The sequence below is a fragment of the Argiope bruennichi genome, chromosome 2 (genome assembly GCF_947563725.1).
Source record: "Argiope bruennichi chromosome 2, qqArgBrue1.1, whole genome shotgun sequence".
Taxonomy (NCBI): Eukaryota; Metazoa; Arthropoda; class Arachnida; order Araneae; family Araneidae; genus Argiope; species Argiope bruennichi.
Genome location: NC_079152.1, coordinates 109,827,947 through 109,843,987, shown reverse-complemented (window position 1 = coordinate 109,843,987; position 16,041 = coordinate 109,827,947). Strand labels below are relative to the sequence as shown.

General features: G+C 25.7%; 1 protein-coding gene across 3 annotated transcripts in view; it reads left to right on the top strand.

Moving 5' to 3' along the window:
- LOC129989549 (3-hydroxy-3-methylglutaryl-coenzyme A reductase-like) overlaps window positions 1-16,041 on the top strand; it is an 86,386-nt gene that overhangs the window by 69,739 nt on the left and 606 nt on the right. For all 3 annotated transcript variants that reach the window (XM_056098085.1, XM_056098084.1, XM_056098086.1), the window contains exons 2-21: window positions 881-1,049; window positions 1,631-1,742; window positions 4,065-4,161; window positions 4,349-4,433; window positions 5,091-5,196; window positions 5,829-5,935; window positions 6,626-6,745; window positions 6,907-7,043; window positions 7,555-7,742; window positions 8,547-8,794; window positions 9,593-9,787; window positions 10,525-10,683; window positions 11,422-11,507; window positions 11,647-11,718; window positions 12,430-12,535; window positions 12,624-12,730; window positions 13,689-13,752; window positions 13,848-13,988; window positions 15,222-15,380; window positions 15,854-16,008. In XM_056098085.1, the coding sequence (XP_055954060.1) occupies window positions 881-1,049; window positions 1,631-1,742; window positions 4,065-4,161; window positions 4,349-4,433; window positions 5,091-5,196; window positions 5,829-5,935; window positions 6,626-6,745; window positions 6,907-7,043; window positions 7,555-7,742; window positions 8,547-8,794; window positions 9,593-9,787; window positions 10,525-10,683; window positions 11,422-11,507; window positions 11,647-11,718; window positions 12,430-12,535; window positions 12,624-12,730; window positions 13,689-13,752; window positions 13,848-13,988; window positions 15,222-15,380; window positions 15,854-16,008 (2,613 nt within the window). The remainder of the gene's footprint in view (window positions 1-880; window positions 1,050-1,630; window positions 1,743-4,064; window positions 4,162-4,348; window positions 4,434-5,090; window positions 5,197-5,828; window positions 5,936-6,625; window positions 6,746-6,906; window positions 7,044-7,554; window positions 7,743-8,546; window positions 8,795-9,592; window positions 9,788-10,524; window positions 10,684-11,421; window positions 11,508-11,646; window positions 11,719-12,429; window positions 12,536-12,623; window positions 12,731-13,688; window positions 13,753-13,847; window positions 13,989-15,221; window positions 15,381-15,853; window positions 16,009-16,041) is intronic.

Sequence of the window (16,041 nt, the reverse complement as noted above, 5' to 3'; positions counted from 1 at the left end):
TATTATATCGTGTATACTTTTAAAATTATGGACTTTTTTTTTATTATCCCTTGATTGTAAATCTGGATATTTATATGTTTGGGTGTGTAATTAACTCAAGATCAAAATTGTGATTAAATTATTTATTTAATTTATTTTTACAAATTGTGTTCTATTAATAATTAAAATAAGCCCACCTTCCTTCTTATTGGCCTAGATATTTTATGATATCTATCTCCATAATGTTGATTTGATATTCTGAAGACCCTATGATTTCTTGAAAATACCATAATATTCTTGTGCCTTGTGTTCTAATACGGCTTACAACTGTACATGTTACTGTATTAATATGTCACACACTCAATGCATCTTCTTTTACCTCTGCATGTTTCTATAAAAGCAATGGATTATTCTGTATAATTACAACATTCTCATCAATAATAAAATATATTATTGATGAGAATGTTGTAAATGAATTAATCTTTCAAATTATTCACCATCCATTGAATGATTAATTCTGATAAAGCTATTTTTTTAATGATAAATGTACAAATTATAAATATTTTCAATACTTCACTCTTATCATTTATTCATTATATCGAATTTTTACTTTTTTCATCTTTTTTAAAATTTTGAAACTAAATGAGCTATAAAATTTAATCTTTTTTGTATATAATTAGGAACTTTATTCCAAGTGACTAAATAATCTGACTAAAATATATGTATGTGTATGTATATCATCTGAAGTTTACAAATATAATTTCAAATTCCTTTAAATAAATTGAAATTGAATGCATTGAATTTTATTTTATATTTATACTACTAAATGCATATATGATATGAGTAATTTTTGTATTTATTTTTTATATGGTAACTAATGTATTTTTTCCCTCTTTTGTAGGTCAATCGAGCATCCATTTAGTATGCTGTCAAATATGTTCTATCGCCTTGGAAGGCTATGTGCCTCATATCCATGGGAAGTTATCTTTATTGCCTTCTTGACATTGTTTTGTGGAAGGGGATTACTAGGAAATAATACTACCAAAGTCTGTGGTCAAGATTGTTCGGAAGTAAGCAGTTTTTTATAATTAGTTTTGTTAACTTCATGAGTGTGTTTAAATTATTATTATTATTATATTGAGAAAAATTCTTTACTTGATTATAATATTTACATTTTTGAGTAAGTATTTATTTCAACTTATTTTGAATGTAGTAAAATTTTTTAATCTTTTATTTTCCTTCATTTTACATATTTAGCATATTAGAAAAATCAAAAATACTTGTAAACTGATATTTAAGAATTGGATTAAATAAATATTTGATCAAACTCAATTTAGAATAAAACTGTGAACTGAATTATATGTTTTTCATTCTATTTTACATTTGTGATGTAAAAACAATAATAAACAAGAACTTTTCTCCCACGTTATCTTATTTTATCCATATTAGCCCACTCATTCATAACCAGTTATTTAAGCAAAAATGTATTATCTACTGAAATATGCTAGTTAGATTTAATATTACAATTTTTTAAAATTTCAATAAAAAATTTTATGATAAAAAATTATGATTCTTTTTCTTCATTAAGATTATTTATTGTTATGTTTTAGTTTTTTAAAAATCCAATATAATATAATTTGATTAATTATAGGAAAATAAAGGAGTCGAATTGGTTCTATTATCAATAGCAAGATGTGTGGCCATTTTATTTTTCATTCATCCATTTCTGAAGCTCAACAAATTGGGATCAACATTTTTAGTTGGTAAGTTTTTTTGTGGTTTATGAGTTAGAATATAATATTAGTGATGAACTTTTGAAATATAATTTGTCTTGAAAAGCATTTAATGAATATGTATATAATATTTAAAATTAACATGTAAATGTTTGCAAATCTGGACATCTTCTGACTTTCTAATAATTAATGTAATATAATCATTGATATCATTAGTGCATTCTAATTTTGATTTCATTCATGTTTCCTCTTGTATTGCTACAATGAATAAATCAATGAACTTATGTTTAATGTTTAATTCAAATTATTTGTAAAAAGTATATATTAAATTATAAAGAATAATTTGCATGTAAGTACAAATAGTTTTCAGGTTCTACATTTCTGGTCCTATTGTAGTGCATTCCAAATTTTTTTTCCTTATAAAATTCCATAAGTAGCACTGTTTATTTATATTGAAAGGTTTTGCCTTTTTATATTCTAAACTAGGTAAATGAAAGAGAAGTGTTTGTCTTAATAGCCTAAAGTTAATGTATAATATAATAACAGTATAATGCATAAAATATGAAACAGTAAAATTGATCAAATTTATTAAATGTAATTTGATAACCATTTGCAAGTTGTGATTGTTTACATGTTTCAATTGGCAAAAAATCCAAAAAAAGCATTTTTTTTTTGTTAGATAATTTTAACAATATGATTATAAATTTGTAGTTATGATTATAAATTGAAATAATCCAAAACAAGTAGTTTGGACCAATGAAATAAGAATCATTCTTGTGAGGATCCAGTCAGAATGAATAAAATACAATACAGTTAAGCATTTTTGTGTATAGAGTGTAGTTTTTAAACTACAGAAGCATTAATCGAGACTACAACAGTTTTTTTTTCCTTAGCAAATTTTTTTTTTTTTTTGAAAAAGAAGTAAATTCACATCTAAATTATATGAAATGTTGCAATAGTAAAATTTCTCTTTTTATAATTAATATTCTTATAATTTCCTATTAGCAGAAATATAATATGCATGTGTTCTGTACACTGAGTTTAAATGAACTAATCACAGTGTGATCCCTGAAAACTCGCAACATTTTTGTGATTTGGGAAGTAGAAGGTTTTAATTCTTTAGTACATTATTATTTCTTTAAAGACAGTTTTTGATGACAGTTAATGATTTTAAACCTTTTAATTGAATAACTGCAGCAAATTTGACACCGATTATTTATATTTGTGTGTCACAAAGTGGTAGCTGTGAATTAAGCTGTATTATTTTTCTCCCTCTAAGTAATTCGCCTGGTGGAAGTTATACTTTTTTATGCTTGATACATTCTACATATATGAAGAAAATTGGTTTGATTCTAAGAATGGAAGATATTATAGGATTGATTATTGGGCATATTTAGATACAATTGAATAATCACTGATAATTAAAATCCTATGGAATTTTCTCTTTAAAACTTGCTTCAACTTTATAATGCTTGCATTTTATTATCATTTAATGCCTTTAATAGGTGCATTGTTTGATTCATGGTTTTTACTATAATTTGATAAACTGGAAAAATTAGGAATAATTGTATTTATAATTGATACATCAATAATTTACATAGCTACTTTCAAAATGTAATACCTGCTTTAGAATACTCAAGTTTTGAAAACTAATAAGTAAAAAATAAGAGTTACTCATATTTATATTTGTCTGTTTATTGAAGATCAATATATAAGTTTATATTTTTGTAAGAATATTTTAAATTTCATTTTGCTAATTTGTCATGGTTGAAAAAATATTTCTATTGTAGTTTATTACTTTAGAAAAATAAATAAGCCCTCCACTTTTTTTTTCTTCCATTTCTAGAAATTGTTGTCATAATATGCAAATTAATGAATTCTTTTTTTCTGTTTTTTACTCTACATGACTTACAGTTAAGGAACATAAGATATTTCTTGTTTTTGAGTATGTTCATATGAAGTTACCCTACTGCTATGTAATTGCTTGATTAAATTTGGTAAATTATTTTCATTATTTTTTAAAAATGTTCACAATGTTTTAAAAATACTTTTGGAAAATAAGTAAAAGCACATATAGAAACATAATTTATGCTGAAATAAATGTTTTATGATCTTTTATTAAATAAGAAGGGGTGAGATTCTTTACAATTGTATATAGTTACTGTGGCCTCATCTGGGAAAAGGAGACTGGTGTTGCTAACCAAAAATATTTTTCTAATTATTTATTTATAATAATTTAAATTATTTAAATCAAATTTGTATTTGCTTATGATATGCTCTACTATTTTTGTACGATCAATGTGTTTTGTACAGTTTGTGTTTTCATGTGTTTCTCTTTTCTCTTCCTTACAGTGATTGGAGGAGTTTTTACATTATCATGCTTTGTGTCTTGCTTTGTTTTCACTATAAATATTTCAAATTTACAAGCAGGTGACTTCACTGAATTAAAGTGAGTTCTTTTTATCATGTTATTTAATAACTTTTACTATTATTTGTATAATACCTAAAATTTCATTTATCATATCAATTGGAGAATATTATTTATTTTGGTAACTATGACCTTTCTTATATGTTATTTTATAATACATTCTATTTCAAACGTTTCTTATCTTCTATTATTAAATTCTTTTTGTCAGCAAGGCCTTACCCTTCTATTTTTTACTGATGGATATTACGAATGCTGGTTTGCTTGCACAGTTTGCACTAAGTTCTTCTACTCAGGTAATACTGTTTTTCATTTAATTAATTTTTTTACGAAAGATTTTCTGTGGTATCTAATATCTATTTTATAATTGTGGATTTCAAAAATAATCTTTTAAAAAAAAGTATACTTCTTGCATAAAATTGAAAAAGAAAAATCCTGGAAAAATGTATTGATATTTTTCTCATAGATGGGAAAGGATATATAGATAAACGTAGGAGGGGAAATGTATAGAATTTTTCTATAATTAGCTGGTGATTTAATATGAACTAATCTTTATTAAATATAATCAGATTTTGTAGCCTTAAGCAGTAGCACAATTCATAAGATCCAACTACAGTCTTTCCTTTTATGTTAAATGCCGATGTGATAGCAATATATTGAAACTTTTCAGAATGATTAATTTTCATTTCATTTTCAATTATTAATTTTATATACTGACTCAACTCTGTTGTCTTGATAAAATTATCTCTTCTGTTGGTATAGAAATACAACTAAATGTATATAAAAGGAATATTTACAAATGTATTATATTTGTACAAGGAGATTCCTTTTAATTTTTTCTTCCCTATCTTTTCATTAAAAATTATGTAGAAGTATCTTTATAATAGTGAAACATTTTTATGGTACTAATTTAAAAAATAGGTAATTTATAAATAAATTGCATTGTCTTTCAGGAGGAAGTTAGAGAAAATATTGCCCAAGGAATGTCAATTATTGGCCCAACTATTACCCTTGATACAATTGTAAAAACTCTAGTCATTGGAGTTGGAACTCTCTCAGGTAGGAATTATGTTTTAGCTTTTTTATTTGCTGTTATTTATATGCTATTCAGAAATTATGCTCTATTAAATATTTTAAAACTATTGTTGAGAATCATTAAGGAATTAAAAATTATTTGTATTTATTTACAACAAAATATCCAGAGTAAGGTAATTTAGTAATTCTTCCCCAATTTCACTACTTGTGAAATTTAGAAATGCTTCCTATTCAGATGAATCACACTTTTGCTATATCATTCTCAGTTAAGTATTTTTTAGGAAAATATCACTATCATAGCTATATGTCTGCACTATTAGTGATGGAAATCTTGATTTTGAAACGTGATCAGTCGTGAATTTAAGGCAGTGCTAGATTATGATTTTTTATATGTGTTCGACAAAGTATATAATATTACAGATTTTCTTTATGACTTGAGTTTTCGACTTTTATTCACCAATATATTATAAGATCTATTTTACATCATTGTCTGTAATCAAAAATACATATTTTATGGAAGTTGTTGTGGTGATACGCCTTTCCAATAATTTTTGCTTTTGTTAATAATTATTTTTATATTTGATTATTAAGAAATTTAAAGCATAAAATTACTTTTATATTGTTATGACTTAATCTTATTTTTTTATTTTACCTAGGTGTCCGAAGACTGGAAGAATTGTGTCGTTTTGCATGCATGTCTGCTGTCATTAACTATTTTATGTTCATGTTATTTTTCCCAGCTTGTTTAGCTCTAATCCTAGAGGTATGTATCTTTCAGACAAGTTATTATACAGAAACTTAAATTACACTGATTTTTTTTTACAAATCTAATTTTTGAAACATATTACAAATTCTTAAGCTTTACTTTATTTTAAAGTATGATTGAAATTCCTGTTGTTTATGGAAGGAATAATCTTATTATTAATGTATTATTTATTTACTAGTAGATTGTAATAATACCAAATCATCTTTTTACTTTATTTGAATAAATAACTTCTAAAAATGATATATATTCAAGAAAATAATTACATCAGCAATTTTCAAAACAGAATTATGTGCGTCAGCGCATGTAAAGTAAATTTTTCATTATTGTTTCACTTTTTAGTAAATATTCCAAATGTACAATATAAAAGGATTTGCTTTGAATAATTAAAATGATTATTTGGGCCTTGATTTGAAATAATATCATTGAAATTGTCATATGAAATGAAATAATTTATTATTTACTTACCTTGAGAAAATTGATGCAAATTTTTCTCATTACCTGATACTGTTTTTGTATTCTTATATGTTACAGTTTTTTGTTGGTACATTTCAGCAAATATATTATTGCTGACAAATCAATGATATTGGATTTCTATTAAATCTGCACATTGGTATTGAACAAATATTAATGCACTGTAAGATTAAAGTTTTATATTTTATTCATTGGGACACTTTTTTTCGTCTCCAGTTGTCCAGAGACCAAGATGAAGGTAGACCTGTATGGTATTTCAGTACATTATCTAGGATATTGCAACAAGAGGAAGAACAGAAACCCAATCCTGTTTTACAGAGAGTAAAGCTTATAATGGTAATTTTTATTTAGATTTTTATATGCATTTGTCATATTTGATTTTATTAATTTTAATATTCAATCATAATGGCTTCATTTAAATTAGGAATTAAACTTATTTTTAAATTAATTCGATAATAGAATGGTCCTTTTTACATAGTTATACTTTTTTTTTATAGTCTGCAGGCTTACTATTGGTTCATGCGCATAGTAGATATCCTGTACTTATTGCTGGTCGAGCATTACAACAAGCTGGTAAATCAACTCTGGCTGATTTTCCTAACCAGCCTTCTAATTGGGATTTGTATATGCAAAAGTAAGTATATATTTCGGTTTCTTAACTATCTACTGTATGATGATCTGTTCAAATATAGCAATATTATTATTATTATTATTTTGTAAAATTAACTATTCACTTAAAAATTTTTTGCTGTTTATACATTTACATTTTTTAAAAAATTTTTAAGCTACAATTATGGAAGTAAAATATGTACATAAATTCTTTATTTAGTTGTTTGAAAATAATACTAATTATAATGTGAGGAATTGAGCCCCGTAAAATATTAGGATAATTATATATATTGTAAAATAAAAGGCAATTTTTATTTTTGTTGCAGTTATAAATCTTTCATTTATTTTTTAAAGATAAATTTAATAATTATTTCTATTTTTACTTTGAACCTTGTTTAACTTTATACAAAGATTTTTTTTAAAACAGGAAAACACCAATCAAAATTGATACTTAAACATTTAAAAAATGAAAAAAAGTGGAAGTATTACCATAAAAAAAATGATGATAGATAATCGAACTGAACACTCTTACTCAGGTTTGGCAGTGCTGAACAAATGGTTTTGGTCACCTTAGCCTGCACATTTGCTATTTTATATCATTACTTCATATCGCATGAAGATCTCGAGGAGCACTTGGCAGCAGCTAATGCCTCACCTTCAAGACGACCTCTGGCATACAGAACTAACTATACATCTCAAACTGTACAAACCAGTTCACATGAGGGTAATTATTATAGTATATTTTAACAGTTAATCTCTTCATTTTAATTACTGAGACATTTTTATATCCAATGTTTGGAGTCATATTTTTAAGGACATAGTTCGAAATTGTGAAATGAAATGAGCTTTTTGATTTTATTACAAAATGTTAAGGGTAATGAATAAAATATTACATAACCCCTTACTGATTATAACTGTAAAGTATGTAATATCTATTATAATGTGTAATTATGCAAAAATAATTTTTTTCTGTTTAATTTATTAAATCTGTGTTATTGCTTGCAATCAATATAAATTTGTGCATAAATTATATACATTTAAATTTATATAATTATTTTACATTAAAACTGCACAAAAGCTTCATTAAAAGCATAATTAATACAATTATTTATATACTGTAAATCTTGTCATCACATATATTTTGATGCAAATATTTTATTAATTCGTGTGTTCTTGCTGATGTTAACTTGTTCTTGACCACTGCTAGTTATTGCTTTTGCTTAACTTAGAAAAGAAAATGCCATCTTGCATAGTTTTTCTAATTAAGAGATGAAAGAAATATTAGCTTTTCTCATTTTGGATTGTAAAAACATCATTAGATATATTATTCATTTATGAGAAGATTGTCATAATATGGGCAAATGAAATGTGCCATAAAACATGCCTCTCTACATGATCTGAAGTCTTTTAAGCAAATAAATGAATAAAATAAAATTTAGTATTCCGATATTCTATTTATGATAAAGGATATATTAATGCAAAATCTTGGTATTTTGATGTTCTTAATACAGTTGATTTAAATTCTTAGGTTCACTTAGACCTCAAAATGCTACTCAAGAATCTGCAAATCAAACAGCTCAACAAAGACCATATCCGGTTTCTTTTACTGTAGGAGGAGGCGATATTGTTAGTAAAAGGCCCATTGAAACTGCTGACAAAGTAATTCAAACAAAAATAGAAAGTAACTGGGCTGAACAGGAAACTGAAATCCAAACTAGTGACCCATCCAAAGAACTTCGAAGTACTGAAGAATGTAAAGAAGTTTTAAAATCAGAGGTAACATACATTTAAGTAGTATATATTTTTGTCTATCTTTATATATCCCAATGCATTCCTATTTTTTCTACAAAAATTGTGGGACATTTATTCATCCTTAATTGTCATTTTGGAATGAACTTTTCTCCTTTGTGTAGATTATTAAGATATATTGCTCATTTTATGTGTAAGTATATTAATTGTGTCTGTATAATTTTAACATAATCAAAATAATTTAATCATGCATACATATATATTCTTATATATAATATAGTATATAAACATATCTGAGAAGTTACATGGCCAAATAGAGGAAACTTTTGAAACTTTAAAACTGTGATTTATTTCACCATAGGAGGCATAATTTATATATAAAGAATAAGTGGTAAGAAATACATAGTGAACATCGCGGCATAAGAGCAGAAGAGACCAAAATTTTTCCCATCAGGGATTTACTATAAGATTTTAATAGGGATTTCTTTGACACATGTAGATTTAGGAATGTGAGTCATTTGAGTATATTTGAAAGAATCTTGTAAGCATTAAAATTTTTTATCACTTTACTTGGAGCTTTACTTGGAAGAAAAATAGATGTCAATTATTTATCAAAAACAAAGTACAAAAAAATCCCCACCTGTGTTATATTAATTGATCCAAAAATAATTCTAAATAAATGAACAATGTTATTAAAAGGTGTCATTATTAATTTTAGGTTTGTTCAAATGTTTCATATTGATAAAATATCTTATTTTTGCCATTCAAATGGTAATTTCAAGATTTTTATGGTGTCTTAATTTTAATGTATTTACATCTTCATAGGTTGGAGGTGCTGGTCTTTTGGATGAAGAGGTGATAATGTTGGCTGAGAAAAAAATAATCCCAGTTCATGCGTTGGAAACTGTTTTGCGAAATCCTAAGAGAGGTGTTTTTCTGCGGAGGAAACTGATCAGTAAACTTGCTAAACAAGGATGTGTTTTTGATTCCCTGCCATATTCTAGTTATGATTATAAAATGGTAAGTCATAGATTAATCAAAATAGTTATTATTATTATTATCATAATCTTTAGATTTAGAAATTGAAGTATCAATAATTCATTAACAAAATCCAATTTTAAAAGTTAAGAAGATATTAGAGTAATTTCAAACTTATTACTATATATGCAGTTATGGCATATTTCCACAGAAATGCAGATTTTTTTTTTTCTTTTTCAGAATCAAATGTTATCATTTTTTAGGTGAATTTATTTTCTTTCAATTTAAGAATATTGCAGTATTTTTAATATTTCAAGCACTTACTTTATAAACTTATTCATAACATTATTCAAGTAAATATACTTATTTTACTTCTCAGTATTTATGTGTAGCATATTTCATTATTTTATGAAGTTTAGTGTTATTTGTTCCAACCCTGTGCCATATCTGCATAATATGAAATTATTAAGTCCATCCTAAAATTATAGGTTTGTACTTATTATTATTTGAACTTTCTTTTAATTTTAAATATCCACGTTATTGAATATTTGTAGTGTATTTGCTATATTGATATGAAATGTAAGATTTTTTTTCTTTGAAAATTATTCATTAGAGACAAAAACATGGATTTCATGGTTAAATTGCTCTTCAAGAGGGATTCTATTAAAATGGTTATTTTTTATTTAAAAATTTTCTGTATTGCTGTTGTTTTTATTTTTTAAATGAGAAAGATAATGGAAACCAGATGTTTACTTAGTTTTTGATTTTAACTTAATTAGGTCATGGGTTCTTGTTGTGAAAATGTAATAGGATATGTTCCTATTCCTGTTGGAATTGCTGGTCCTTTATTGCTAGATGAGGAGCTCTTGTATATTCCTATGGCTACAACTGAAGGTTGTTTAGTAGCAAGCACTAACAGAGGATGTAGAGCTCTGACTGTAAGTACCTTCTAAGCTATTTTTGGAAACACAATTCAGAAAAATATCCGAATTTTTTCTTATTTTATACTTTTAATGATTTTTGTCTTATCATAGTAGCAATATTGGGGGGGGGGCATATTGAGTTTATTTGGCTTAATCAGAAATACAGGTTAAAAAATTAATAAATATTTAATTGTCATATATTTAAGTACTTGTTAACAGCACTTTACATATTTATTAACTCAGTTTTGCGCATTATAAAGATTTTTAATCATTATGCAATATAAAAAGATTATTGAAAATGTTGAATATGTCTCATAATGAAAACAGCAGCTTCTGTTATAAAAATGTTATATATGTTAATACATGGGTGAAAATCTTTAAAAAAACATCAAGATTTTGAACTATTAAAATCTATGATATTTTATTCAAAATGTTTGGGAAGATTGCAAAATAATCCTGGTTCTGTTTATGAGAAACTCCATGTATGATCATTTTGTTTTTATATATTTTTCTGGTTTACTTTGAATATAAAATATTTGCTTTTAATCTCTTTTAAATATTTGATAATTAATGAAAAAAGTGTGTTATTTTTCTTTGATAAAAATAAAACCTTTTTGAGAAAAATTACAAAAATTAGGAAAAAAAAAAAAAAAAAAATTAAAGTATTGGTTTGGTTTAATGATTAAAAATGGAAAATAAAGTATTGTAATTGGTAGACTTTTTATTGAGATTTTTTGTTTCTTAAACATATAGTTGTCAGGAGGTGTTAGGAGTAGTTTACTTAGTGATGGTATGACTCGTGCTCCAGTTATCAGGCTACCTACTGAACGTGAAGCTGGGTAAGGAAATCAATAATTTCTTTACTGCATTAGTTAAAAAAGTAATAATAATAAAAGCTTTCAATATATCATTGATAGAATATTACTATATGTTTTATGATATTATATGGTATTTTTTTTTTTTTTTTTTTTATCATAGGAAAATTAAGCTGTGGGTCGAACAAAGAGATAATTTTGAAATCTTGAAAGCAGCTTTTGACTCAACTAGTAGGTGAGTCTATACTTTATGATATCATTAAAAAGAGCAATTTGAGTCTGCAGAGGTAGAATCGCCACTTCTAATGTCGCGAATTCTTGTTTTGAGATCTAACTTTAGGAAAATAAATAAGTAAATAAAGCATGTTGGACACATTTAGGATCAACATCTATATGCTCCCTTTAAGTGTGGAACTTTAAAAATGAGATGCTACCACATTTCGTGTTCTGATTTCCTAATTATGGATAAAAATTACAAAATCGATTCTAATCTAACATTCATTTCTTCAACATGAGATTATTCAACTATTAGTTAGGCCTACAAAAACCTTTTGTTCTTATGAAAGAATTTTTCAACATTCTTTTGATATGCTGTCATAAATGTGATGTAATTAGTAATACACATACTATTAAAACTAAGAAACACTAGTACAATTTAATATTCAAGCTATTTTAACTTATTTATTGCAAATTTTGCTGAAAATTTAATTGGCATTTTAATTTTTATATAATGTATTATGTTTGTATATATGTTTTTAAGTTCATTAAAAGCTGTGTGTCATTCTCCTTTAATTTTCTTTATACCAAAATAAATATCTTGCTTAAAGCAATGTCTCATCTGAAATTATTTGTGACAAATATAATTCACAAAAAATGTTCAGAATTTTTGAATCTTTTTTTTTTTTTTTTACTTAGCAGTTAACTCATCTTGTTATTTTCATTTTAGATTTGCAAGGTTACAAAGTATAGAAGTTCAAACTGCTGGACCTTTAGCATATTTAAGATTCAAAGCCACTACTGGGGATGCAATGGGTATGAACATGTTATCTAAGGTAAGAATCCTATTCATATTTTTCCCCCCTTTTTCCGATATTGAAGCAAGAGGGCATTCATAATGAAACAACTGAAATTTTTACTTAGGGTGTAGACGAAGCATTGAATAAATTATGCGAAATTTTCCCTGAAGTTAAAGTGTTGAGTCTGAGTGGAAATTATTGTACAGATAAGAAACCTGCTGCTGTTAATTGGTAAGTTATTATTTCTTAATTATAGTAAGCTTTAAAAAGATATTAATTGATATAATTAACATCCTTTTTTTCTCTCTCTTTCTATATTTTATCTAATCAACTTTAAATATCTTATTGAGAATAAGGAATTTCCCTTTAATATTAAAATGAACTTGATATTACCATTGTTCTACATTTGTGGAAAAAAATATGGCATAACTTTTATTTATTTTGTAATAATTGTCTATAGAGTAATGTTACTTATGGAGTTAGCTGGACTTACTTCTAAGTTATCGAAACTAACAGAATAATTATCAAAAATGTCAAACCTAATAGAAGATGTTCTAAAGATATTTTTATTTAGATTTAAATAAGATAGATAGATTCTACTTAGATTTCAAGTAAAGATTACTTTACTTTTTTATTAAGATTGTTTTAAAAATTTCAGTAGTAAATGTGTTTCTTATTTAATGTTCTACTTGCCTAGTCCCCACCCCTCTCTTCCGGATTTTTAAATTTTTACTCCCGATATTTCTGCAAAAACAAATCCAAACTTTTCTTTTTATTAAGTCAGCATGTTTCTATTAGCTTTGATATATATATATATATAAGAAATCTTACAGTGAATATCTTGCAAGTTTTATTAATCTAACTGCAGAATAATGATGGCTTTTAAGCTGAACTGAATATCATTGCTTAGTCAATGGATGAACATGGCATATTTGATGATTAATCATTGGCCTGTTGTTAATATGCAAGAAACATTTTTTTCCCCCTTGTGTATTAACAACATATTTCTGTTAGGATAATAAATGAGATGTTGACAATTTTGTACATATCTTGTTTGCAGTTATAAAAAGTAACTTAAGATTACACTTTACAATGTATTGATATTTCTATTTTCATATTTTTCTAGAGATATAAACAAATATCAATACATCATTTTTAAGATAATCTAAATTAATATTTTGTCTTACAGGATTAGAGGCCGTGGTAAAGAGGTTGTTTGTGGAGCACAGATACCAGCAAAAGTAGTGAAAGAAGTTAGTAGATCTATATTCATAGTTAGTTTTTCTACTTATATAATCTGAAATCAGGGAAGAAAAACAGTGTTTTATATTGATTTATCTTGTTTCAGGTTTTAAAAACAAATGTTAATTCATTGGTAAACCTAAATATTACTAAAAATTACATTGGTTCTGCCATGGCTGGCAGTGTTGGTGGATTCAATGCTCAAGCGGCTAATATAGTTACAGCTATTTATCTTGCAACTGGTCAGGTATATGTGCTTTCACATTTTTCTTGTGTCTAACAAAAATTATTACAATTTTGCAAGCATAAAATGGTAATTTAGTTTGATTATTTTAATATTACAGTGCAAATATTTATGTACATAAAGACTGTAATAAAATAGAGATGCTTGCAATCTGTGTATATATATCTATATATAATCTGAAAATTATTTATGAAATGATCTTTACATTTAATTTTAGATAAACATATAATTCAAAGATTAATTGTTTAGACACTGAGATCTGTCAATACTGATTTGTTCAATTGTTATACTAACCATGAAATACTTTCTTGTAAAACATAAATGCATGTGAAGTTTTTTATCAGAATTTTGAATGATAAAGAGAATTAATTGCATAGCTGTACAGCTTACTTCTTCCTCCTAAATTTTCTATATTCCATGTATCATTATATTTCTGATAACAGTTCATTTTACAACACTTGTTAATATGCATATCTCAGTTTCAAATCTAAAATTTGAAAGATAAAGCCATACTATGTATCAAACTGTATAGTAAGAAGTATCAATACAATAGTTTCCTGATCTTTATCAGTTAATTCCAGAATTTATTTTTTAAAGTCCCACAATGATGACTATACGTGTTGAACACAATAAAAGTGGTTGCATAATAAATTTTCAAAAAATCACAAAAAGTGAATAAGATTTTATTTCTATTAGATAAACGAGTAAACATTGACCACTCTAAAATGAAGATTTGTATTGACATGTACACACATCGAACACACTTAAATGGTTAAACAACCCTCCTGCACACAAAAAAGTATTTGTATAGATTTAATTATTTGAAATAGGGCCATAGTAATCCCAGTAAAAATCCTTGATTCTATATTGATAACTTTTTAAATTTTGCTAAAACAAAGAGAATATTTTCATTGACATTCAAAATATTCCTGATTTTTCAGGGTTTCACCATCAGTTATGTTTGATTTATCAATTTTTACTGAAAATATGTGTTCATAATTTTTAATTGAAAGCGTCAAATGTGTGTAGAAAAATCTACTAAAGCTTGAATGCTGGCTTCTCAAAGCTTATTTTTCAGATGTTTTATGATCTGTTTACTCTCATATATCGACTATATTTAAAAAGAAAAGAAAGATTGTTATATGAAAAAGGTTTTACTTTAACTCATATTAATATTTTCTAAATTTATTATTAAACATTTTTTTTTAACAGTATAACTTTTGTATTTTAATAAAGGATCCAGCTCAAAATGTGACCAGTTCAAACTGCATTACTCAGTTAGAAGTAGCTGGACCAGATGAAAACGATTTGTACATAAGTTGTACTATGCCTTCAATTGAAGTGGGTACTGTTGGTGGTGGAACTTTCCTTCCAGCACAATCATCTTGTTTAGAGGTATGATTAAAGAAATATTTCTTAAAAGATCTGTAAGAAGTGAAAACATAAGATTTATACCTTACCATTTATTAATGTAGATTTTGAAAGTTAATATATAATACAACTTGAATAATTTGAATTAAATGAGGTAAAACTCTCTGGATTATGAAATATATAAATTGGAGCTTTATTTACAAAAAAAAAAAAAAAAAAAAAAAAGTTGCTTCTTGTAATGGTTTTTTTTTTCTAGCTGGAATTGGTTAACTTTGTATTAATGATACTATATCTTAAACTTTTTCTTTATAATGTAACATTATTTCAGCATTGAGTAATGTAAAAATTAATCTGCTGTAGTTCTTTACTTTCTTTGCTAAATACTCAGTTTCAATTTTATTTGCTGTGAAGATAGATATATTCTAATATCCTAGGATACTATTCATAAGATTATAAATTGCAGATTTTCGTATAAACCTACTATACATTTTATTTAGCTCCTGGGAGTAAAAGGTTCTTGTGATGAATGTCCAGGAAGGAATGCAGGAAAATTAGCTAGAATTGTTTGTGCTACTGTTCTTGCTGGAGAACTTTCATTATTAGCAGCATTAGCTGAAGGCCATCTTGTAAGATCTCATATGACTCATAACAGGTAAAATTATTTGTCAAAATTTATCTTTAATAA